This window comes from Schistocerca cancellata, chromosome 1, assembly GCF_023864275.1.
Source record: "Schistocerca cancellata isolate TAMUIC-IGC-003103 chromosome 1, iqSchCanc2.1, whole genome shotgun sequence".
Classification (NCBI taxonomy): Eukaryota; Metazoa; Arthropoda; class Insecta; order Orthoptera; family Acrididae; genus Schistocerca; species Schistocerca cancellata.
The window spans coordinates 1,085,296,170-1,085,323,343 of NC_064626.1; the positions used below are offsets into that span (position 1 = coordinate 1,085,296,170).

The following is a 27,174-nucleotide window of genomic DNA, read 5'->3' on the forward strand; positions in this document are numbered from 1 at the left end:
TGAATAATAGAAGTATGTCTTATACACTCCTGGAAATGGAAAAAAGAACACATTGACACCGATGTGTCAGACCCATCATACTTGCTCCGGACACAGCGAGAGGGCTGTACAAGCAATGATCACACGCACGGCACAGCGGACACGCCAGGAACCGCGGTGTTGGCCGTCGAATGGCGCTAGCTGCGCAGCATTTGTGCACCGCCGCCGTCAGTGTCAGCCAGTTTGCCGTGGCATACGGAGCTCCATCGCAGTCTTTAACACTGGTAGCATGCCGCGACAGCGTGGACGTGAACCGTATGTGCAGTTGAGGACTTTGAGCGAGGGCGTATAGTGGGCATGCGGGAGGCCGGGTGGACGTACCGCCGAATTGCTCAACACGTGGGGCGTGAGGTCTCCACAGTACATCGATGTTGTCGCCAGTGGTCGGCGGAAGGTGCACGTGCCCGTCGACCTGGGACCGGACCGCAGCGACGCACGGATGCACGCCAAGACCGTAGGATCCTACGCAGTGCCGTAGGGGACCGCACCGCCACTTCCCAGCAAATTAGGGACACTGTTGCTCCTGGGGTATCGGCGAGGACCATTCGCAACCGTCTCCATGAAGCTGGGCTACGGTCCCGCACACCGTTAGGCCGTCTTCCGCTCACGCCCCAACATCGTGCAGCCCGCCTCCAGTGGTGTCGCGACAGGCGTGAATGGAGGGACGAATGGAGACGTGTCGTCTTCAGCGATGAGAGTCGCTTCTGCCTTGGTGCCAATGATGGTCGTATGCGTGTTTGGCGCCGTGCAGGTGAGCGCCACAATCAGGACTGCATACGACCGAGGCACACGGGGCCAACACCCGGCATCATGGTGTGGGGAGCGATCTCCTACACTGGCCGTACACCACTGGTGATCGTCGAGGGGACACTGAATAGTGCACGGTACATCCAAACCGTCATCGAACCCATCGTTCTACCATTCCTAGACCGGCAAGGGAACTTGCTGTTCCAACAGGACAATGCACGTCCGCATGTATCCCGTGCCACCCAACGTGCTCTAGAAGGTGTAAGTCAACTACCCTGGCCAGCAAGATCTCTGGATCTGTCCCCCATTGAGCATGTTTGGGACTGGATGAAGCGTCGTCTCACGCGGTCTGCACGTCCAGCACGAACGCTGGTCCAACTGAGGCGCCAGGTGGAAATGGCATGGCAAGCCGTTCCACAGGACTACATCCAGCATCTCTACGATCGTCTCCATGGGAGAATAGCAGCCTGCATTGCTGCGAAAGGTGGATATTCACTGTACTAGTGCCGACATTGTGCATGCTCTGTTGCCTGTGTCTATGTGCCTGTGGTTCTGTCAGTGTGATCATGTGATGTATCTGACCCCAGGAATGTGTCAATAAAGTTTCCCCTTCCTGGGACAATGAATTCACGGTGTTCTTATTTCAATTTCCAGGAGTGTATAAGCTAGATGAAGTAGTGAAGCAATGTTATTTTTTTTATTTTTCCTACAATATCCCTCTTTTTCACGTCACAAATAAACAATTTTCAAATACAACCTGAATTAAAAACTGACAGTTTCAATTTTGCTATAAATACTGTTTATTTTTAAGTAACAGACAAGACAATATCTATGTAGAACAAAAATGTTCCGTAAGTCATGCAATCCTTTACTTATCCTCACCTAGTATCTGTATGTTCACCATTTCCGGTTTCGAAGGAAATTTAATAAGATACTGATTTCATACACAAAGTGCCCGAGATGAGATAACGTCTAATAGGTATGCAACACCCTTAACGTATATGTAACGTGGTTATGATCTTAAATGACTCACTTGTGACAGCCTACTATAGCCTACGGTAATTTTACAATTATATATACGATGTATGTGTCCTGCCATGTATACAGTCCCCACAGCAGCACTCGGATCACAGTTTAATTACAACCACCTGGTATCTTCAACAAATAATTGAGAACGTTGGGTGTAAGTGAGACTCTGAAACGTGGAGACTGCCACTGAACAAAAAGTGACGGCGAGCAGTCCCAGACTAGTCTGAAGACCGCTAAACTGATCAACCATATGGGTACGGCGGCTCGCCACTTACTTGGGACGACAACGATGTTGACGAGCGTGCGCGGCAGCTGCTCGCGCAGGCAGTCCAGAGCCGCCACCAGGTCCCTCCTGTGGTCCTCCACGGCGTGGCGGGCCGTGTCGCCCACGCACAGCTCGTTACAGAAGTCGTTGGCTCCGATCAATATTGTTACCAACTGCAACCATAGGTACACTGTGAAGAGGAAGCTGACAGCGGGGTATTGTATTGTATTGTATTGTATTGTAACGACGGAGAGGCTTCGTCCCCGCCGTAGCCCTCAGTGGTTCACAACCCCACAACAGGCTACAGCAGTCCACTCACCCCACCGCCGGCTCACACCGAAACCAGGGTTACTGTGCGATTCGGCCCCCAGTGCACCCCCCTGGGAACGTCTCACACCAGGCGGGTGTAATCCCAATGTTTGCGTGGTAGAGGAATTATGGTGTACGCGTACCTGGAGAAACTGTCTGAGCAGCAATCTCCGACATAGTGTAACAGTCGGCTGGAGTGGCCGAGCGGTTCTAGGGGCTACAGTCTGGAACCGCGTGACCGCTACCGTCGCAGGTTCGAATCCTGCCTCGGGCATGGATGTGTGTGATGTCCTTAGGCTGCTTAGGTTTAAGTACTTATAAGTTCTAGGGGACTGATGACCTCAGAAGTTAAGTCCCATAGTGCTCAGAGCCATTTGAACCATTTGAACATAGTGTAACTGAGGCGGCATAAGGGGAACCAGCCCGCATTCGCCGAGGCAGATGGAAAACCGTCTTAAAAACCATCCACGGATCCACAGACTGGCCGGCACACCAGACCTCGACACTAATCTGCCCAGAAAGCAGTGCATTAGACGGAACGGCTAACCGGGCGGGCTACAGTTGGGTATTACTATAGCGGCCGTTACGAAAATAGGTACATCGACTCGTCCCACCGTCTTACAGCACTGCCAGTTAGTACTGATTCCAAATTTTAGTAAAAATTCCAAAAAATATTAGACAGCTCTAATTTTAATCTACAATATGATGGAATACAAAAATTCACATCAGCTGCTACGAAAAAATAAAAACTAACGCTACAAGACATTTTGAAGGAAAAATTATTTTTTTACTTTGACATGTGTAAAAAACAGAACCACGACAATATTTGGATTGAAAAGATATGGAAACATTCTCAAACTTTATACATGCATGTGACACATATTTTATCTTTAAAACATAAAATATTCCAATTGCAAAATAAAATTCCTTAAGACGTATGAAACTGATCCGCATGTGTAACGAAAGCTGTCGCCCCTGATGAATTCGCGTTCTGTCGGACCATATACAAACTTCCAGCGAGAAGGTTCTTAAGAAAACTATAGAATTAATTTTGGTAACATATGAGACATCATTATTGTATCGTGTCATCCATGAACGCATTTTACACTGAAGCGCCAAAGAAACTGGTATAGGCATGCGTTTTCAAATACAGAGATATGTAAAAAGGAATAATACGGCGCTGCGGTTGCAGTCGGCAATGCCTATGTAAACAACAAGTGCTGGCGCAGTTATTAGATCGAGTACTGCTGCTACAATGTTAGGTTATTAAGATTTAAGTGAGTATGAACGTGGTGAGTCGACGAGTGTGCGATGGGAAGTAGCATCTCCAAGCTAGCGATGAAGTGGGGATTATCCCGCACAGCCATTTCGCGAGTGTATCATGAATATCATGAAATCCGCAGAATTAGAGACCTATATCACTAACGTCGATTTGCAGTAGGGTTTTGGAACATATACTGTATTCGAACATTATGAAGTACCTCGAAGAAAAGCATTTATTGACACATAGTCAGCACGGTTTCAGAAAATATCTTTCTTGTGAAACACAACTAGCTCTTTATACTCATGAAGTAATAAGTGCTATCGACAGGGGATGTCAAGTTGATTCCATATTTTTAAATTTCCAAAAGGCTTTCGACACCGTTCCTCGCAAGCGTCTTCTAACCAAACTGCGTGCCTATGATTCAAATGGTTCAAATGGCTCTGAGCACTATGGGACTCAACTGCTGTGGTCATAAGTCCCCTAGAACTTAGAACTACTTAAACCTAACTAACCTAACGACATCATACACATCCATGCCCGAGGCAGGATTCGAACCTGCGACCGTAGCGGTCGTCCGGTTCCAGACTGTAGCGCCTTTAACCGCTCGGCCACTCCGGCCGGCCGTGCCTATAGAATATCGCCTCAGTTGTGCGACTGGATTCGTGATTTCCTTTCAGAAAGGTCACAGTTCGTAGTAATAGACGGAAAGTCATTGAGTAAACAGAAGTAATATCCGGCGTTCCCCAAGGAAGTGTATAGGCCCTCTATTGTTCCTGATCTATATTAACGACGTAGGAGACAATCCAAGTAGCCGGCTTAGATTGTTTGCAGATGATGCTGTCATTTACCGTCTTGTAAAGTCAACAGATGATCAAAACGACTTGCAAAATGATTTAGATAAGATATCTGTATGGTGCTAAAAGTGGCAATTGACCCTGAACAAGGAAAAGTGTGAAGTTATTCACATGAGAACTAAAAGAAATCAGCTAAGTTTCGATTACGCGATAAGTCACACACATCTGAAGGCTGTAAATTCAACTAAATACTTAGGGATTACAATTACAAATAACCTAAATTGGAACGATCACATAGATAATATTGTGGATAGAGGAAACCAAAGACTGCGATTCATTGGCTGAACACTTAAAATGTGCAACAGGTCTACTAAAGAGACTGCTTACACCACGTTTGTCCGCCCTATTGCCGTGCGGTGTGGGATCCGCATCAGGTGGGACTGACGGATGACATCGAAAAAGTACAAAGAAGGGCAGCTCGTTTTGCATTATCGCCAAATAGGGGAGATAGTGTCACAGACACGATACGTGAATTGGAGTGGCAATCATTGAAACAAAGGCGTTTTTCGTTGCGACGGGATCTTCTCATGAAATTTCAATCACCAGTTTTCTCCTCCGATCGCGAAAACATTCTGTTGACATCCACCTACATAGGGAGAAATTATCATCACGATAAAATAAGAGAAATCGGGGCTCGCACAGAAAATTTTAAGTTCTCGTTTTTCCCGCGTGCCGTTCGAGAGTGGAACGGTAGAGAGACAGCTTGAAGGTGGTTCATTGAACCCTTTGCCAGGCACTTTATTGTGAACAGCAGAGTAATCACGTAGATGTAGATGAATATCAGGAATCAGGTAAAACATCAAATTTCGGACATCACAGTGGCCGGAAAAAGATCCTGCAAGAACGAGAGCAACGACAACAGAAGAGAATCGTTCAGCGTGACAGGAATGCAATCCTTCCTCCAACTGCAGATTTCAATGCTGGGCCTTAAACAAGTGTCAGAGTGCGAACCATTCAACGAAACATCATCGATATGGACTTTCGGCACTGGAGGCTCACTCGTGAACCCTTGATGACTGCACGACACAAAGCTTTACGCCTCGCCTGGGCCCACCAGCACCGACGTTGGACTGTTGACGACTAGAAACATGTTGCCTGGTCGGACGAGTCTCGTTTTAAATTGTATCGAGAGGATGGACGTGTACGTGCACGGAGACATCCTCATAAATCCATGGGCCCTGCATGCCAGCAGAGGCTGTTCAAGCTGGTAGAGGCTCTCTAATGGTGTGGGGTGTGTGCAGTTGGAGTGATATGGGACCCTTGGTAGGTCTAGATACGATTGTGACAGGTGACACATACGTAAGCATCCCGTCCGTCGACCTGCATCCACTCATGTCCATTGAGCATTCAAACAGGAAATGCGTCTCCCCAGACGTCCAGAATTGCTACAGAGTGGCTCCAGGAACACTCTTCTGAATTTAAACACTTCCGCTGGCCACCAAACTCCCCAGATATGAACATTATTGAACATATCTGGGATGCCTTGCAAACGTGCTGTTCAGAAGAGATCTCCAACCCCTCGTACTCTTACAACCCTGCAGGATTCATGGTGTCATTTCCCTCCAGCACTACTTCAGACATTAATCGAGTCCATGTCACGTCCTGTTAAGGCACTTCTGCGTGATTGCGAGTGCGCTACATGATATTAGGCAGGTGTACCAGTTTCTTTAGCTCTTCAGTGTATTTACCAGAGACTCCGTGCGCGACAGCGCGACAGTGTTTGTATACCACCGCCAGGACTGCATTTCTGATGGCTCTCCCTAATACGACCTAGAATGTTCCCTACCTCACCAATCTTTTTATTTGCAGCCGTTACATCCCTTTCGTCGCTGCACCCATCACCCAGATCGCAGACATACGCTGTACAAAAGTAACTGCAGATATCTTCAGCGTACTGTTTCCATTGAAGTCATGCAAAATATATTTGTTTATGTGGTTTCATGAGACGTCAGTTTCATCGCGTATACTACAAGAATATTGTCCGCAGCACGAGTAAGTGCATTGCACACAATAACTTCGCTCTTGCTGGTCCAGTGTCTCTTCATTCCATCTATCCGTCGGATGCTCTCCTCTGCCGTAGTAACCGGGTACACTTCTACGCAATAAATTTTTGTTGAAATTTCCGAATTCCCAAGATTTCCGTTTTCGTTTGTATCCCTTTCATGGAAGATCAAAGTACGTGCTCACATCTGGAGATTCTACCGATGTTTCTGCCCTGTTAGTACGGAATATAGTCGATTCGAAAACACCAAGAGGTATTGCTATCAGTCCACGAATTTTTAATATTCCTCGTTTCTTCAATGTTGATTAAATCAGAAAAAAACTAAAGTACGTTCGATACGATAATCTTAGTTTATTTTCAAATGTCTTCTCGCCCTTTACCCACGTCGGCCAGTTGAGATACTTGTGGTGTCACCGCCAGACACCATACTTGCTAGGTGGTAGCCTTTAAATCGGCCGCGGTCCGTTAGTATATGTCGAACCCGCGTGTCGCCACTATCAGTGATTGCAGACCGAGCGCCACCACATGGCAGGTCTAGTCTAGAGAGACTCCCTAGCACTCGCCCCAGTTGTACAGCCGACTTTGCTAGCGATGGTTCATTGTCTACATACGCTCTCATTTGCTGAAACGACAGTTTAGTATAGTCTTCAGCTACGTCATTTGCTACGACCTAGCAAGGCGCTCTATTCAGTTACTATAATTACTATCTTCAAGAATTTATTCTGAACAGACAATATTGGGAATCATGTACCGTCAAGAGCGACGTTCATCATTAATGGATTAAAGTTAAGTATCAAACTAATTACGTCCGCTTTCTGACTTCTCATTCCTTGTCATGTTCCAGACCTCAAGTCAGTATAGTTCCCTCCTCACGCCAGCTTGCGTGAGTTAAAACGCGTGCATTTCGGCCTCCTCTCGTAACACGGTGTTGGCTCTTCTGCTAACACAAAAACCCTCGTTCCTCCATTATCCTCATTACAAAATACAAGCCAATACACCTTTCTACGGATGACTGAAACTAGACGTGAACACACGACATCACACGAGAACACTGAAAATGCAGCAGGCGGTGACCTCTACCGTTGCTGTTGTGTGTATATGACAACAAATTTAAAAGTCCTTCCCTATCGTAAATTTTGACTTATTTGTTAAATGATTGTTGGTTTTTTTTAAATATCGGTAAGTCTTGCACCAAATTTGAATAAAAAGTGTTACTCAAAATTGTGTGTAATTTCACCAGTTATTCCTTGGCACCTACTTCCACTCTACATTTTGTGTATTGATCGAGATCAATAACCTTTGGTGAACCAATAGTAATTTTACAGTCCAATCACACTGCTTCGCGCCTGACGACGCAGTGGTCCATGACCTTGGGGTACTTACTTCAGTAACGGCCGCTTCAGTCAGGTGAGCTATAAGGGGCGTCGTTAAGCTGCTGCGGAAAGCTTCACTTTCATCCTTCGGAGAATCGAACGTGAAGCGCTCCAAGAATTTCGGCACGTCATCGTCATGAACTAGACGCCTCTCCAACATATAATACAGTTACGCAACAAGAGTGAGGCATCGCCAGAAGAGAGTATATGCTCCGAGTTTGCTGCAGACACGATTCTGCTGCGGCACAAATAACAGGTGCATCACAATGGGCAACTGAAATGACATGGAAGCTGGAAACGTACTAGCTAGAAGCACGCTGAACAGTACGATTCTTGTGGGCAGAAGTCTAAATTGTACTCAGAACCACCCCGAAATTCTGGTGATAGGTAGACCAAATGCAATGCCGCGACCAATAGTAGTGAAACGGTGACAACAATCTGACCAAGGACGCTATAGGGTGATCGAGAAGTGCAGATCTTACACCTCACGATTTCTAACCTGGAAGAACACCTCATATCGGCGGGGGAGGGAGGGGGGGGGGGGGAGCAGAGTTTTTCCAACGATGAGAACGTTCACACAGCGGTTTTCGAATGGTTTCGTGAGCGAGGAGCGGATTTCAATCGTCAGAAACTGAGTAATTCGTAGAATGTTACAACATTTGTTTGCAGCGTCTCGTTAACTATGTTGAAAAAATAATTATTAAAATAAAAAACTTTATAACATAACACCTTTTTTGAAACGGATTAAAAAGTATAAAATAATTTCTCCTAGCCCCATACAGATTCCTAACCTCGTACAGGCAGTCTTGAAAATTTATACTTGTGAATTTTTAATAGCTGTGAAAATACTTGCAAAATTTAAAACGAAAAACATAGGACGTAAGCAATAGGCAACTGAAGCATGAATAGTTCATCTAAATCGCTAACGATTTTATTGCGTGGCAAATGATATGAACAGTTGTGTGAGTTTTCTCAACGACACCTACTCTTTATACATATCTGTTGCATGCACCCCACGTTTATCGTTTTAGATTTTAAAAGTGTTGTCATACCTGTTAAAAATTCACAATCTCAAATTGTGAGGACTATCTGTACAGCGTTAGGAATCTGGATAGGGCTAGGAGAAATTATCTTACATTTTTATTACGTTCTAAGTGTTATATTAATGAGCTTTTTATTTAAAATGATTAATTTCCCTTTTTAATCCTGTTTGTGTGAAATGTTGCAGTGAATTTCAAACATTTTTGTGGGATTACAAGAGAGACATCTGCGAAACTTCAGGTTTATTTCTCTTTCTCGTCACCTGAATCAACCAATATATTGCTAGAACCTACGTATACTTCGCGAAAAGACCGTGAAGACGAAAATTAGAGAGAATCGAGCTCACACAGAGGGTTACCAGCAACATTTCTTAACACGAAATATTCAGATTGCAACAGGAAAAAGTACGGTGGTACACGAAGTACCCTCCGCTGCGCACCCGACATGAGTCTTAATATTTGTCATCCGGTTCTGAGCTCTATTGAAAGTTTCCAATTCCTTGCTCATCTTTAAGTTAGTTTAAAAATTTGTACCGAACAGACAAGAAAGCGACCAAAGAAAAAGTGTTAAAACTGTGTCATGTATGTGTGTTACTTTCAAATGTCGTGCAGCATTCAGCAGATGTTACTTGGCCTGCCATAATGATGTGTAACTAACTTTCTGAAGTCATCTCGTTGTATTATAGACAGTAGACAGCTGTTGCCATATTATGTCACAACCATTTTATTTCGATCTTTCTACCTTGGTTTTAAAAGTTGACGTCATAGTAATCTCCATCCACAAAATTATTAATTTATGGCAGATGCTTTCAGTCTAACATTGGTCTGGTTTTTAACTCGAAGATTGGATTGATGGAGCTCTCTACATTAATCTATCCTCTGCAAAACTCTTCTTCTCTGTAGCCAAGCCTCGGTCTCCCTCTAAAAATTTTACCCTCTCCTTAAACGCACACACTTCTCCCATCACCAAAATAACTATTTCTTGATGCTTCGGGATACTACCCATCAACCTATCACTTCCTTTAATCAAACTGTGCTATAAAGCCCTCTTCTCAGCAATTCGTAGTCATTACAATCCCATGAGCACGTTTATAGGTAAATAAGCGCACCACTTTTGTCTCTCTCTCTCTCTCTCTCTCTCTCTCTCTCTCTCTCTCTCTCTCTCTCCCTCCTCTCACTCATTCACTCATTCAGTCTGCTAACCACAAAGACTCCTGTTCTCTACTGGTAGAGTCTTTGATCAGCATCCAAAACCAAACATTCCAACGACGCCACTGCTTAAATTTTGGATAAAATATTCAACAGTTTCGACCGAGGACTTCTGGCGTAGAAAGTCACCCTCCTTCAGCCTACGGCCTTGTCAAAGAGGGCGGGAGAGCGGGCAGAAGTTCAGGGCACTCTCTTGCCCTTGGAGTAAGAAACTGTACCTACGGAAGAATCAGCAACGATCAACGGCATGAGGATTCAGAAGACGATGGAAACCAATGCATTAAAGACGTATAATGTGGTGTCCGCAGGATATGTGGCCTGTAATTGAAATCCCTCCATTGGTAAAAGATTTCGGAATAGTCCCCCATTCGGGTCTCCGGGATGAGACTGCCAAGGGGAGGTAACATGTGAAAAATACTGAATAACGACCGAAAGGATAACGTTCTACGAGACGGGGCGTGGAATGTCAGCAGTTTGAAATTGGTAGAGACGCTAGAAAATCTGAAGAGGGAAATGACTCAATATGCACATTTCAAAAAAAGTTTTGCATTACCCAAGTTCCCAGAACTCCTGAAGACAGACGTTGGCTACGGATATTGTATCACAGACACATTCCCTTTGACTGTTCAGAGATGTCACTAAACCCGCCCAAAGATGTAAACAACAATGCATGAGCAGCGCCTATTAGACGGAAGGGCCGCGCGGGATAGCCGAGCGGTCTTAGGCGCTGTAGTCATGGACTGTGCGGCTGGTACCGGCGGAGGTTCGAGTCCTCCTTCGGGGATGGGTGTGTGTGTTTGTCCTTAGGATAATTTAGGTTAAGTAGTGTGTAAGCTTAGGGACTGATGACCTTAGCACTTAAGTCCCATAAGATTTCAGACATTCATTCATTTAGACGGAAGGGGCCCGACAGCCGATCAGTTCCAGTCATTCCACCAGGAAGGACGTACACGGCTCGAGTTGTCTGTAGTTCAACCATGCCTGGACGGTAAATATCATGATTCGATCTAGTCCGCAGTGTTACTTTGTGCCAGGAAGGGCTCTCAACAAGGGAAGTGTCCAGGCGTCTCGGAGTGAACCAAAGCCGTGTTGTTCGGACGTGGAGGAGATACAGAGAGGTAGGAACTGTCGATGACATACCTCGCTCAGGCCGCCCAAGAGCTACTATTGCAGTGGATGACCGCTACCTACGGATTATAGCTCGGAGAAATCCTGACAGCAACGCCATCATGTTGAATAATGCTTTTTGTGCAGCCACAGGACATCTGTTACGACTCAAACTGTGCGCAATAGGCTGCACTATGCGCAACTTCACTCCCGACGTCCATGGCGAGGTCCATCTTTGCAACCACGACACCATGCAGCGTGTTACAGATGGGCCCAACAACATGCAGAATGGACCACTCAGGAGTGGCAACACTTTCTCTTCATCGATGAGTGTCACATATACCTTCAACCAGATATTTGTCGGAGACATGTTTGGAGGCAACCCGGTCAGGCTGAACGCCTTAGCTACACTGTCCAGCGAGTGCAACAAGGTGGAGGTTCCCTGATGTTTTGGTGTGGCATTATGTGGGGCCAACGTACGCCGCTGGTGGTCAGGGAAGGCGCCGTAACGGCTGTACGATACGTGGATGCCATCCTCCGACCGAAAGTGCAACCATATCGGCAGCATATTGGTGAATCATTCTTCTTCATGGACGACAATTCGCGCCCCCATCGTGCACAACTTGCGAACGACTTATTTCAGGTTAACGACATTGCTCTACTAGAGTGGTCAGCATGTTCTCCAGACATGAAACCTATCGTATTTGCCTGGGGTAGACTGAAAAGGGCTGTTTTTTGGACGACGTGGCCCACCAACTATTCTGAGGGATCTACGCCGAATCGCCGTTGAGGAGTGGGACAATCTGGACCAACAGTGCCTTAATGACCTTGTGGATAGTATGCCATGGCGAATACAGGCATGCATCAATGCAAGAGGACGTGCTACTGGGTGTTAGAGGCACCGGTGTGTACAGCAATCTGGAACACCACCTCTGAAGGTCTTGCTGTATAGTGGTTCATGAACAATAAAAAGAGCGCAAATGATGTTTATGTTGCTCTATTGCAATTTCCTGTACAGGTTCCGGGACTCTCGGAACCGAGGTGATGCAAAACTTTTTGATGTGTAGAGATATAGTGGGGGTCAGTGAATTGAAATGGAAAGAAGACAAGAATTTCTGGTAAGATGGTCAGATGAGTACAGGCTAATATCAACAGCGGTAGAAAATTGCATAATTCGAGTATGATTCATTACTAATAGGAAGGTAAGGCAGGAAGTGAGTTAGTGTGAACGGTTCAGTGACAGGGTGGTTGTCATCAGAATCAACGGAAAGCCAACTCCGACAACAATAGTTTAGGTATGCATGCCGACGTCGCAAGTCGAAGGTTAAGAGATAGAGAAAGTATATGAAGATGCTGAACAGGTAAATCAGTACGTAATGGGAGGTGAAAAGCTAATAGTCATGGGGGATTGGAATGCGGCTTAGGGGATAGAAAGGATTACGGGAGAGTATGGACTTGGTACTAGCAATGAAAGAGGAGAAAGCTTACTTGAGCTCTGCAACCAATTTCAGCTAGTAATAGCTAATACTCTGTTCAAGAATCACAAGAGGAGGAGGTATACTTGGAAAAGGTGGCGTGATATGAGAAGATTTCAGTTAGATTACATCAAGGTCAGGCAGAGATTCCGAAATCAGATACTGGACTGTAAGGCGAACGCAGGAGCAGATAATAGACTCAGATCACAATTTAGTAGTGATGAAGAGTAGGCTGAAGTTTAGTCAGAGAGAATCAGTGCGCAAAGAAGTGGGATACGCAAGTACTATAGAATGAAGATGTATGCTTGAAGTTCTCTGAGGCTATAGATACTGCTATTAGGAACAGCTCAATAAGCGGTTCAGTTGAAGAGGAATGGGCATTACTGCAAAGGTCAGTCACTGAAGTTGGAAAGAAAACCGTCGGTACAAAGAAGGTAAGTGAGAAGAAACCACGGGTAACACAAGAAATACTTCAGTAGATGCATGAAATACGGTAGTACAAAACTGTTCAAGGAAATTCAGGAATACAGAAATACAAGTAAGTCAGGAATGAAATAAATCGGAAGTGCAGGAAAGCTAAGACGAAACTGCTGTATGAAAAATGTGAAGAAATCGAAAACGAAATGATTGTCGGAAGGACTGACTAAGAATATAGGAAAGAAATAACCATCGCTGAAACTAAAAGCAAGGGTGGTAGCTTTAAGAGTGCAATGGGAATTTCGCTGTTAAATGCAGAGGAGAGAGCGGATAGGTGGAAAGAGTACATTGAGGGCCTCAGTGAGCGGGAAGATTTGTCTAGTGTGACAGAAGAAGAAATAGGAGTCGATATAGAAGAGATGGGTGATCCAGAATCAGAACCAGAATTTAAGAGAGCTTTCGAAGTCTTAATATCAAATAAGGCAGAAGGAATAGGTAACATTCCATCAGAATATCTAACATCACTGGGTAAAATGGCAACAAAACGACTATTCGTGTTGGTGTGTGGAATGTACAAATCTGGCGATGTACCACATAACTTTCGGAAAAACATCATTCACACAATTCCGAAGATTGCAAGAGTCGACTAGTGCGAGGATTATCACACAGATAGCTTAAGATATCATGCACCCAAGTTTCTGACAAAAATAATACATAGAAGAGTGTAAAAGAGAATTGAGAGTGTATTTGATGACGACCAGTCTGGCTTTAGGAAAGGTAAAGGTATAGAGAGGCAATTCTGACATTGTGGTTGGTAATGGAAGCAAGACAAAAGAAAGATCTAGACACTTGCATACGATTTGTCATCCTGTAAAAAAGAGATCGACAATTTCAAATGGTGCAAGTTGAATTCTGACAGAAATAGGTATAAGCTATAGGGATAGACGGGTAACATACAATATGCACAAGATAAAAGAGGAAATGGTAAGAATTGAAGACCAAGTACGAAGTGCTCGGATTAAGAAGCATGTAAAACAGGTATGTAGTCTTTCGCCCCTACTGTTCAATGTACACATCGAAGAAGCAATGACGGAAATAAAAGCTCAAGATTGGGATTAAAATTCAAGGTGTAAGGATATAAGTCATAAGATTCGCTAATGACATTGCTATCCTCGGTGAAAATGAAGAAGAATTACATGATCTGCTGAACTGACTGAGAATATGGATTGAGAGTAAGTCGAAGAAAGACGAAAGTAATGAGAAGTAGCAGAAATGAGAACAGCGAGAAACTAAACATCAGGATTTGCGATTACAAAGTAGATGAAGTTAACGAATTCTGCTTCCTAAGCTGCAAAATAACCCATGACGGACGGAGCACGGAGGACGTAACAGTGGCGGAAAGGACATTCCTGGCCAAGAAAAGTACATTAGTATCAAGCATAGACCTTAATTTCAGGAAAAAAGTTTTGAAAATGTGCATTTCGAGCACAGTATTGTATGGTAGTGAAAGATGGACTGTGTGAAAACCGGAACCGAAGAGAATCGAAGGTTTTGAGATGCCGTGCTACAGAAGAATGTTGAAAATTAGGTAGACTGGCAAGGTAGGGAAAGAGGAGGTTCTCAGCAGAATCGGTGAGGCAACGAATGTATGGAAAACGCAGACAAGAAAAGGGACAACATGGTAGCACATTGGTAGTCGTCACGGGACGTCCTCTGTCGAAACCCGCGTCCTCTGCAAATACTGTTCCATCTGCTACGCGCTGGCGCATGCGTAAAGGTGAAACTACGCGTCAGCCCCCTCTGTCGGAACGGGCGATGGAGGCGCTAAAATCAAACGTCTGGTGTCGCCAGACGTGTCATCAATATTTTGTATTATAAAAGGAAGTATACAACGTGCGTCCCGCCAAAACTCAGAAACGAATGCCGGGACGAACAAGAGACTTATATGGTGTGGTAGCCCCCTGTCTCCGATCCATGAAAAAGGTTCCCGTTTTTTGCCTGAAGGGCATGCTTTTGAATATAGGTGGACTGGAAAGTTAAGCCCTCTAGAAATTTCTAGAACATTCGAGAACATTCGAGAGCATTCTAGAGCATTCAACAACATTCCGAAATGTTCTACAGTGATCCGGGATGTTGTGGAAAGTTTGGGAATAGTATGGAACATTCGGGAAGATTCCAGAATGAACGGGAACATCTTAGATCATCAGTGACGAAGTGCGGAACCGGAAAAGTACTGCAGTGAGTGAATAACACAAACAGTGAAGTGTGAGTAGTCAAAGTGGTAGAGTGACTGAATATAAATCGAAAATAGAGTGTGAATTTCCAGTCAAATTAACCTACAGTTTTACAATTAACAAAGCGCAAGGAATTTCAGTGAATTCGAAAGTAAAATACTAGGTACCGACTTGACAGAAAATCCTAGGAAGTTCTGGTCTTACGTTAAATCAGTAAGTGGCTCGAAACATCATGTCCAGACACTCTGGGATGATGATGGCATTGAAACAGAGGATGACAAGCGTAAAGCTGAAATACTAAACACCTTTTTCCAAAGCTGTTTCACAGAGGAAGACCGCACTGCAGTTCCTTCTCTAAATCCTCGCACCAACGAAAAAATGGCTGACATTGAAATAAGTGTCCAAGGAATAGAAAAGCAACTGGAATCACTCAACAGAGGAAAGTCCACTGGACCTGACGGGATACCAATTCGATTCTACACAGAGTACGCGAAAGAACTTGCCCCCCTTCTAACAGCCGTGTACCGCAAGTCTCTAGAGGAACGGAAGGTTCCAAATGATTGGAAAAGAGCACAGGTAGTCCCAGTCTTCAAGAAGGGTCGTCGAGCAGATGCGCAAAACTATAGACCTATCTCTCTGACGTCGATCTGTTGTAGAATTTTAGAACATGTCTTTTGCTCGAGTATCATGTCGTTTTTGGAAACTCAGAATCTACTATGTAGGAATCAACATGGATTCCGGAAACAGCGATCGTGTGAAACCCAACTCGCATTATTTGTTCATGAAACCCAGAAAATATTAGATACAGGCTCCCAGGTAGATGCCATTTTCCTTGACTTCCGGAAGGCGTTCGATACAGTTCCGCACTGTCGTCTGATAAACAAAGTAAGAGCCTACGGAATATCAGACCAGCTGTGTGGCTGGATTGAAGAGTTTTTAGCAAACAGAACACAGCATGTTGTTCTCAATGGAGAGACATCTACAGACGTTAAAGTAACCTCTGGCGTGCCACAGGGGAGTGTTATGGGACCATTGCTTTTCACAATATATATAAATGACCTAGTAGATAGTGTCGGAAGTTCCATGCGGCTTTTCGCGGATGATGCTGTAGTATACAGAGAAGTTGCAGCATTAGAAAATTGTAGCGAAATGCAGGAAGATCTGCAGCGGATAGGCACTTGGTGCAGGGAGTGGCAACTGACCCTTAACATAGACAAATGTAATGTATTGCGAATACATAGAAAGAAGGATCCTTTATTGTATGATTATATGATAGCGGAACAAACACTGGTAGCAGTTACTTCTGTAAAATATCTGGGAGTATGCGTGCGGAACGATTTGAAGTGGAATGATCATATAAAATTAATTGTTGGTAAGGCGGGTACCAGGTTGAGATTCATTGGGAGAGTCCTTAGAAAATGTAGTCCATCAACAAAGGAGGTGGCTTACAAAACACTCGTTCGACCTATACTTGAGTATTGCTCATCAGTGTGGGATCCGTACCAGATCGGGTTGACGGAGGAGATAGAGAAGATCCAAAGAAGAGCGGCGCGTTTCGTCACAGGGTTATTTGGTAACCGTGATAGCGTTACGGAGATGTTTAACAAACTCAAGTGGCAGACTCTGCAAGAGAGGCGCTCTGCATCGCGGTGTAGCTTGCTCGCCAGGTTTCGAGAGGGTGCGTTTCTGGATGAGGTATCGAATATATTGCTTCCCCCTACTTATACCTCCCGAGGAGATCACGAATGTAAAATTAGAGAGATTAGAGCGCGCACAGAGGCTTTCAGACAGTCGTTCTTCCCGCGAACCATACGCGACTGGAACAGGAAAGGGAGATAATGACAGTGGCACGTAAAGTGCCCTCCGCCACACACCGTTGGGTGGCTTGCGGAGTATAAATGTAGATGTAGATGTAGACTTCTTTACATATATTGCGGCGTCTATCTTAAAGATTTCTGCTTCTCTCACTGTCAACTATACATAGATTGCTCTCGAATAGGAAATTCAAAAAAATTATATAGGATAACAAAATGAAAAATATTGTTTATAAACAAGTATTGTAAATAGTTAGAACATGTATTCAATAACTTTTTTTACCAGTTATACTTTATAATTTATCATTTTATGCAAACTACCACACAGCCTCATATCAACCCCCTTGAGCGAAGCCGGGTACCCCAGCTAGTTATGAATAAAATGTTTTCTCTCAGATGAAATTAAAGAGATCACCGGGTCCGAAGACTTGTCGAGTTGGCTGTACGGTTGGATGCCGAAATATTGTGGCAACAAGTCAACACGAGCCAGCTGCAATTATGAAATCTTATGGAAAACCCAGTACGCCGGGAAAACTTCAAAAATCATATCTCAATACAAGTTGAATGTTGGACACTGTGGCCTTGAAGCATAGAACTGCGAGTCAACGCAACGTTAGTGTGGCTACCCAATGTCTGTTTTCAAAGTGAATAATTTGCTGGCATTTATGTACATACGTTTGTTAGTAGCACATGTCTCATTGTTCAAGATTTATAACAGTATTCGCAGTGTACTGTTTAGATGGGCAAATAGGCCGATAAAATTGTAAAAATAAATCCCGTGCTGCTGATGTCGACTTCTAGTCTTTTCCTAAGTTCGACCAGCGTGGCGCTTTTTTTGTTAACGCTCTCGCTTGATTTTGATTTCGACTTTAAGACTATAGTTCCCAGGTACTGAATCATTAAACCTCGTTAAGAGTGGTAGGACGTCAAACGGGACGACTTGGAGCAGGAGAGGCACCACAGGACATTTTAATTTCCACTGTCTATACTTTTAAAAATAAATTCATAAAACTTTGTCAGAATGACCAGAAAGGATTCAGGATTTACACTTATAGTGGTGGAAGTTCAAAAATAAAAGAAAATAATTTATTTTCTTACATTTGTATTTCACCTTTGGCTGCATCTGTTGCTATAGGTACACTTTTCTTCATAAGTAAGGGAGATTCTTCGATTAATTTTGCACAGCTTACAAACCATACTTACAGGTGTATGAAACTCTAGAATTTTCCAAATGTATTAAAAACTGTGGTAAAAATTGAGATAATTAACTATAAAATTTGAGTTTTTTCTGAACATGAAGTTTAAAATGTAACAGCACATTCATTTTTTCATAAATTAAATAATTTCTAGAGTTTCATACACCTGTAAGTATGGTTTGTATGCTGCTCAAAATTCATCGAAGAATCTCTCTTATTTATGAAGAAACGCAGCCAATAGAAGTGAAAAAATGATGAACTTTCACATGTAGTTTTTTTTTGAACTTCCACTGCTATGATTGTGAATCCTGAATCCTTCCTGGCCATGGTGACAAAGTTTCATGAATTTATTCGTAAAAGTATAGACAGTGGAAATTAAAATGTCCAGTAGTGCCTCTCCTGCTCCAAGACGGCCCGTTTGACGTCCTACCCCCCTTAATGAACGCAAATGTCCTAAGATGTTTCACGGCTAATGCCCTACGATGTTTCACGGCTTAATTCTGTAGACGCGCGCCGTGTATTTTATTCGGGTAAAGCGTTAAGAATACCTGCACCGTAGCCCGATGGGCTTCTTGGAAAAGGTGAATCGCTAACATCGATGCTCTCGCCTCTGAAAGTACTTCATTGTAGCTCTCTCTACAAGGCCACTTTCTCTGTAGGCGGAACAAATTTCAAATCAGTTCCGAATGCTCTCGTCCTTTGTAGAATAAGTTGATCAAAAGCCATGTTGAACACATAGATCTTCTAAATAGAGTGTAGATTAAATGGTAAAATACACATGTTTCGCACAAAAGAACACATGCGACCACGATAGTTGCTTTCTGCCTGTTGTCTATTTGTAAAATCATTGCCGTTCTGCTACGTGTTTTCTATGTATCACAACACTTTTGTTATGCTTTGCGTTTTTTCGATGTATCTATAGTTTAGAATGGGTATTATTCTTTCCGTAGTTCTGTATTTCATACTGAAACACGGAAATCTTATACAAAACTTCCCGTAAAGCTAAAAAAAGTACAAATGGATGAAATTTACAGCAACTGCCACCAAATTTGAGATAAGCGGTAACACAGTAGCACTACCCAAAATCATTAAGTGCAAACCATCCGTATATACTCGTAGACTCGCTTGTGCCATCTGTCCACAGCAGTATAGTGCAGTTTTCAAAACAGGATGCAAGTTGCTTCAGAGAACGTGAGATAAGGAACCTGGTATAAACAGCTTGATCGGATCACATTGAGGCGTCATTTATCGAACGACATGTGGTGGCGTATACCAATGACCCAGCGTAGGCAGGTCCGACTCTTGTCAAACCATCTATCCAGATGGGTGCTTTTAGTGACATTGTTAAAGGATTGTCCGAAATATTTCCAACCATAGATACCAGGAGGTTCAACCAAGAACACCCAACAGCTACGATGCGAGTCGATGACCAGCGTTCATTTTTATGCACTTGAAGCAAAAGACGCCTGGTCTCATTCGAACTGCAGTCTGTCGTTGTTGGAAAGGACATAAAAGCGAGAAATGTTTGTGCGTTCTGCACTATTCGTACTGCCCTACCTATGGGTTTTATGCAATCCACAAAGCCTTCAGATACCATGGATAAGATTTCCACATTCTCTGGCTGGCTATGTGCAAACTATTAGCCCGACAGAAAAATGAACAGGACCTTTATATAGGAAATTTAATGGAGTTAAATCTTGTACCCGGATATGTTTCCGATAGAGGCCGTAGTTTTCGACTCATTCGAGAAAAACGTACGAAAGGGATCTTCGAATGCGTTTATCTAGAATAACTCGAAAACCTCAGCCCCCAGGGAAGAAGTATGAAAGTACAAATTTTAACTACATTAAATTTCCTACAGAATGGTCCTGCTCATTTTTCGTGTAGGACTAACAGTTGGTTTGTAGCGAGCGGGATACTACGAAAATCTCCCACGTGGTGTTTGAAGATGTTGCGGGTTACATAAAACACAGCGGTAGGGACAGCTGAATCACCCCATGTGCTGGACTGCAGATCTATAGAGGACCCTTATCTTCACTGACGAGCTCCTTCGAGCCGTGCTCCGGCTCACCTTGGTGCCATTGACAGGTTGGCGTAATGCACTGGGATTGTCACCTCTCGTTTTCTTAGTCTGTTCACTGGCGCCACTACGTTTGCGCGCTTTGTCTGTCCGTCAGTGGCAACAGCAGCGCTTATCGATGGCAACTACTGTGGTACTATCTTTGGAGAGACCTCTAGTATTTCCGGGTCGTCGTGTGTCAGGGAGGTGGCTTAGGACGGAGGAGCAGTGAGGTTCGCACAGCGCCAGTACTCGCCGGGACAGCTGGCGATTATGCACTGCCCGATGGAAGGATGTGGTCGCGAGAGTGCACGACCACGTCGCGGTCCGGATTCGGCGAGTTTAAGTCAAATGGATCGTTACATACGAGTAGTGAAACCTTCACTTGTGTGTGTGTGTGTTCGTCCGTGGAGGTGACCTCATGGCTATGAGCTGTCAGACGACGATTCATACTGGCACCTTTCCCTTGTCTGACTTGAGCGGGGACGACTGATGGTTGGTCGTTCGGTAGGTCGTCTCAGTGGACGACGTGTATCTGGTTCCGTCCAACACCTGTAGCTGCAGCTGTTTTCGAAACAATGTCGCTCATCTACTGCTCTGGATGTAAAAGTTCCGTTTTATACACATTAAGCACCATGTGCTTCTCAGAAGAACTTAATGATTTCATGTTTGCTCGCTTCTTTGGACTCAAAACTGACACGTCGACCTCGCTCGCTGAATTCGTGGATGACATAATGAGGACAGCCGGTTAGACAGGTTTAAGTAGTTGTAAGTTCTAGGCGACTAATGATCTCAGAAGTTAAGTCGCATAGTGCTCAGAGATATCTGAGTCTTACGAAAGTATTGCTGGTGCGGGATGTTGTGCACGAACTTCTCTCGATTATGTCCCATTAATTTTCGATAGGACTCATGTGGGGCGATCTGGGTGGCCAAATCATTCGTTTGAATTGTCCAGAAGGTTCTTAAAACCAACCACAAACGATTGTGGAACGGCGACATGGCGTATTCTCATCCATAAAAATTCTGTCGTTGTTCGGGTAAAATTTGGTATTATCAGCACGATTTTGACACTGTAGATCTCGGAATATTGAATTCCCTGACGATTTCTGAAATGGAATGTCCCGCGCTTCTAGCTCCAACTTTCATTCCGCATTCAGTCTGTTAATACCCGTCGTGCGGCCATAACAACGTCAGAAACATTTGCAAATGAAACACCTGAGTATAAATGAGAACTCCGACAACGCACTGCCCTTTTATACCTTTCGTACGCAATGCTACCGCCATCAGTACATGTGCAAGTTGCTATCCCATGACTTTTGTCACCTCAGTGTAAGGGTTTCAGGGGTAAGTATCTCCCAATAGATAACAATACATGGTACAGGTTATTTAGCCTTATAATTCGTCACTGCTCCCATTGTATGCGTGTTTTGAATGTTAACACAACTTTTTAGACGCCACTTTATTTTTCTTAATTTACAATACTGGCCATTAAAATTGCTACACCACGAAGATGACGTGATACAGACGCGAAATTTGTGATATGCAAATGATTAGCTTTTCAGAGCATTCACACAAGGTTGGCGACGGTGGCGACACCTACAACGTGCTGACATGATGAAAGTTTCCGACCGATTTCTCATACACAAACAGCAGTTGACCGGCGTTGTCTGGTGAAACGTTGTTGTGATGCCACGTTTCCGACTTTGATAAAGGTCAGATTGTAGCCTATCGCGATTGCGGTTTATCGCATCGCGACATTGCTGCTCGCGTTGGTCGAGATCCAATGACTGTTAGCAGAAGATGGAATGGGTGGGTTCAGGAGGGTAATACGGAACGCCGTGCTGGATCCCAACGGCTTCGTATCACTGTCGAGATGACAGGCATCTTATCCGCATGGCTGTAACGGATTGTGCAGCCACGTCTCGATCCCTGAGTCAACAGACGGGGATGTTTGCAAGACAACAACCATCTGCACGAACAGTTCGACGACGTTTGCAGCAGCATGGACTATCAGCTCGAAGACCATGGCTGCGGTTACCCTTGACGCTGCATCACAGACAGGAGCGCCTGCGATGGTGTACTCAACGACGAACCTGGGTGCATGAATGGCAAAACGTCATTTTTTCGGATGAATCCAGGTTCTGTTTACAGCATCTTGATGGTCGCATCCGTGTTTGGCGACATCGTGGTGAACGCACATTGGAAGCGTGTATTCGTCATCGCCATACTGGCATATCACCCGGCGTGATGGTATGGGGTGCCATTGGTTACACGTCTCGGTCACCTCTTGTTCGCATTGACGGCACTTTAACAGTGGACGTTACATTTCAGATGTGTTACGACTCGTGGCTCTACCCTTCATCCGATCTCTGCGAAACCCTACATTTCAGCAGGATAATGCACGACCGCATGTTTCAGGTCCTGTGCGGGCCTTTCTGGATACAGAAAATGTTCGACTGCTGCCCTGGCCAGCAAATTCTCCAGATCTGTCATCAAATGAAAACGTCTGGTCCGTGGTGGCCGAGCAACTGGCTCGTCACAATACGCTAGTCACTACTCTTGATGGACTGTGGTATCGTGTTGAAGCTGCACCTGTACACGCCATCCAAGCTCTGTTTGACTCAATGCTCAGGCGTATCAAGACCGTTATTACGGCCAGAGGTGGTTGTTCTGGGTACTGATTTCTCAGGATCTATGCACCCAAATCGCGTGAAAATGTAATCACATGTCAGTTCTAGTATAATATATTTGTCCAATGAATACCCCTTTATCATCTGCATTTCTTCTTGGTGTAGCAATTTCAATGGCCAGTAGTGTGTTAAGCCCAATGTAGCGAGAAGCGACAAAAGAATTCTTTGCCGAGTTTTGTTACACACATGAGATGACGATTAGAAATGTGATGTTCATGTAAATATAGAACAATGAGAAGTACCTTCCAGTGCCGCTGAACGTCGACATCGGGGTGCGCTCGCATGCGCCGTACGAGCAGCTGCGCCTGCCACGGAAGATCCCGGCTCATGGCGTATATCTCGGCCACGTTGAACTGCGACGCCTTCTCGTGGCCCGACGAGTCATTCAACGAGAAGCCCACAAGCCGAGGGTTGAACTCCTTCAGAATGTTCGGCAGCGTCAGAAACTGCCTCCAGTCGCCTTCGCCACCTAAGAATAAGAAATGATAGCATATTCCGAGTTGCAGCGGTACCAAGTTGGCAAAATAGTCTATACAGGCAGGAAGAGTCTAATATATTTCCATATTACATTATCTAACTCTAGAATGAAGGACGAGCTTCTATAACTCAAGATTCTTCTCAGCCATAAGATCACAGCACGTTGAAAGCACGACACTCCAGATTGGGTCTCAAGGAAGCTTGGAGCGAAGGGAAATCCATCGAAAGGAAATCTCCCAAAAGTCTTGTCCGGAACCGAAGGTTGAGATCCATGTAAACTGTGAGTAAGTACTGTTCCAGACAAAAAACCGTAGCCGAGGCGCTTCAGTCCGGAACCGCACGACTGCTACGGTCAATGATTCGAATCCTGCCTCGGGCATGGATGTGTGTGATGTCCTTAGGTTAATTAGGTTTAAGTATTCTAAGTTCTAGGGGACTGATGACCTCAAATGTTAAGTCCCAAAGTGCTCAGAGCCATTTGAACCATTTTGAAAAACCCGTATGTACAACTTACGAGGGGGGACCCAAAAATAACCGGAATCGAACTGTTACACGTTGTGCCGCTACGTAACGTCAGTTCGGGGTCTCCCATGGCACTCAGCAAGCTGGTGGTACACGGATTTACAGTGGTTTGTTTGTGATGCTCTTGTGTGAAATTAGGTTTATATCATGTGACTACTGGGATGCTTCGGCAAGTCTTTAATAACGCTTTGGGAGTATTACAGGTCTACGAGTGGTTTTCTCGTTTCAGATCTTGCAACATGTCAACTGAAGACATGCCACGCCCCGGTCGTCCTTGACAGGAAGAAATGGCGAAAACAATGCCACAACCAAATCTGCAATTGATGAAGATCGTCGAAGGACCACTGACCAAATTTCTGAGGGAACGCAAGTGCCATGGAGCACGTTCCACTGACTTTCAAGCTTAGATCAGCGCGTGAGACGAGTGTTCGCAAAATTTGTTCCTAGCTTGCCCATAGATCACCAAAGAGAAATGCGCGTGAATGTTCGTCGCGACCTGAAGAGTGAAGTGCAGACCGATCCATATGTTCTTAAAATAATTGTGAACGGGGAGTTGTTACTATGGATACGATCCAGAGACCAAGCGAGCACCGAGCAAGAGGAAAACTCAAAAGTCACCACAACCCAAGAAAGAATGTCAAGTGCGATCCAATATGTGTTTCCGCATTGCTGATTGGTTTTTTTGGATTTTAGTGTCATTGTTCACTAGAAGTTCGTTTCCCCAGTACAGACAGTCAACCAACATTATTATCTGGATATGTTACGAAGATTATGAGAGTGCGACGAAAATGACCACCACAACAATGCTCCAGCCCGCAGAGCTCTCACAGTTCCACAGTTCATGGAGAAGACAGCATGGTGCTAGTGCATCACCACTCGTTTCACACAATCTGGCTCCGTCTGATTTCGTTTCTACGGATGACGCAAACGGTGAAAGGAATGCGATTCAGTGACGTTCATGAAGTCAAAGAAAACACCCTAACGGCTTTGAACAATATCCTGCTTCAAGAGTTCCAGAACTGTTTTCAGCAGTTGCACAAGGGCTGGAACAAGTGCCTTAATGTGCATGGACAATACTTGGAAAGGGACTGAAGTACTGTGAATGTAGAGTTCAATAATAATGCAAAATAACAAAAATTCCGGTTATTTTTGAGCCCCTCTTCCCATAGTAACGTTTACCTACATATCATGCGGTAACAACCAAATGCTTCCTGTTGCTTAAAATTGTACTGCAGCCTGGTAATTAAGTTTCACATTATGCCCTGCAGTTGGTACGTTAGATAAATTTTATCGTTCCACTTCGTTCACCTTCCTATGGCTAACTTAGGGTTTCAATCGTATTAAGTTTCTGCAAATCGCAGGCAATTGTTCGAAAGGCAAAGGTCCAGAGTTCGAGTCTCGGTCGTGCACGCAGTTTTAATCTGCCAGGAAATTTCATAACAAATTCCACTTTAAAACGACGACATTATTCCACTTTAGTTGCGTCGTTTTACTATCCACAGGCGGACAAGTTTATGAGTTACATTCCTTTTCAACATTTATCGTGTCGGAAAATAAAGACACACGTGAAGAGACGCACACAGTCGTAAATTTTGTACTGGTATGGCAAGGCCCATTAATCGACTATTTACGTACAGCACAGTCTTTGAATTTCTGAAGGATGTTACATCAGCGATGTTTTGGTGGCTACGTTACACTAGCTACCGGACTTCAGGTTCTTTAAATAGGCGTGCTGTTGTCGTTACGTCGCTTTTGCTTGACAAATGTACTACAATACAAGTTTCAGTAATGGCGCGGTAATACATTCGTTCAAAGACCCTTACTTTAAGAAGGCTGCGTTATGTAAAATAAATAACGGTTTTTATTCAAGTAAACTCACACACGCTAAGTTCATTTTTCGGAAGCTGATGGAATTAGTGTACGTACAGTCTACTGTGTTTTCGTTCTTCGACAGGATGAGTGTTGCAACCATTTCAGATATGTCCCGCGAAGAGTAACAAATTACTGACGCAGCTTAAACGTAGCCAAAACTGACCTATACTCCGTTCACCGAAACAAGAGACGTACTGTAAACACGGCAAAGCGCGTGACCACAGCTCTGCCGTCGAGGGGTGTACAAGACAGGGGTGTCAGAAATAAATAAATGAAAGTAGTGTTTTTTTATAATTTGGCACCTGAACATGATAAAGGATCCGAGAACTACCTTCCGACACCTTTATTTACATTACATTAAAATTTATTGTCACTCAAAAAGAGAAATATTTAAGCTTTCAGGAAAAGTTGTTTTTTCGCGTTACTCTATATTTATCACGCCATATCTCCTAAACTGTGTGTCGCACAGCAAAATAATTTTATAATTGCCTTCAGTACTATATGTTGATGACGTCTGCAAATTTTCTGCCCAATAGAGTCAGTAATAGTGAAGTAATGAATTAAAATCGCACGTCTGGTATAGAACTTTTACCAAATCATCATCCAAAATATAGTAAGCGACAAACTTTTTCCTTTTAAATTCTTTTGTGGGGGTGTAAGCGAGAAAAGTTTCAGAAAGGTTTGAATTTAATTTTGTAGTTTGTTCGAATGAGATGGGTGCAACCGTTTGTCCTTTATGAACGATACATTGTGCGGTTCGCAGGCTCGGCGCTCAGTCAGTGTGGCCGCCTCAGTTGCAGGTGTGAGCTCGTCAGTGGGTGTTGTACAGCGGCGATTTCAGGATATCTTAAGTTCATCTGTAAAGACGCTTGAAAGACTAGTTGTTGATTATTAGAGTAAGTATATGTGTTTGTAGTCACGCTGAGCATTCACTGTTTAAGTGCGCATCCAATAGCATCGCATGGTTTCTTATTTTATAAATTCACTTACTTCATTAGCATCACATACGGCTGTCCTCATTATGTCATCCACGAATTCAGCGAGCGAGGTCGACGTGTCAGTTTTGAGTCCAAAGAAGCGAGCAAAAATGAAATCATTAAGTTCTTCTGAGAAGCACATGGTGCTTAATGTGTATAAAACGGAACTTTTACATCCAGAGCAGTAGATGAGCGACATTGTT

At 44.2% G+C, this 27,174-nt stretch overlaps 1 protein-coding gene across 2 annotated transcripts in view; it reads right to left on the reverse strand.

Moving 5' to 3' along the window:
• LOC126091140 (phospholipase B1, membrane-associated-like) overlaps positions 1-27,174 on the reverse strand; it is a 135,835-nt gene that overhangs the window by 35,294 nt on the left and 73,367 nt on the right. For both annotated transcript variants that reach the window (XM_049907039.1, XM_049907038.1), the window contains exons 3-4: positions 23,366-23,592; positions 2,091-2,253 (exon numbers count right to left, since the gene is read on the reverse strand). In XM_049907039.1, coding sequence (XP_049762996.1) covers positions 2,091-2,253; positions 23,366-23,592 — 390 coding nt within the window. The remainder of the gene's footprint in view (positions 1-2,090; positions 2,254-23,365; positions 23,593-27,174) is intronic.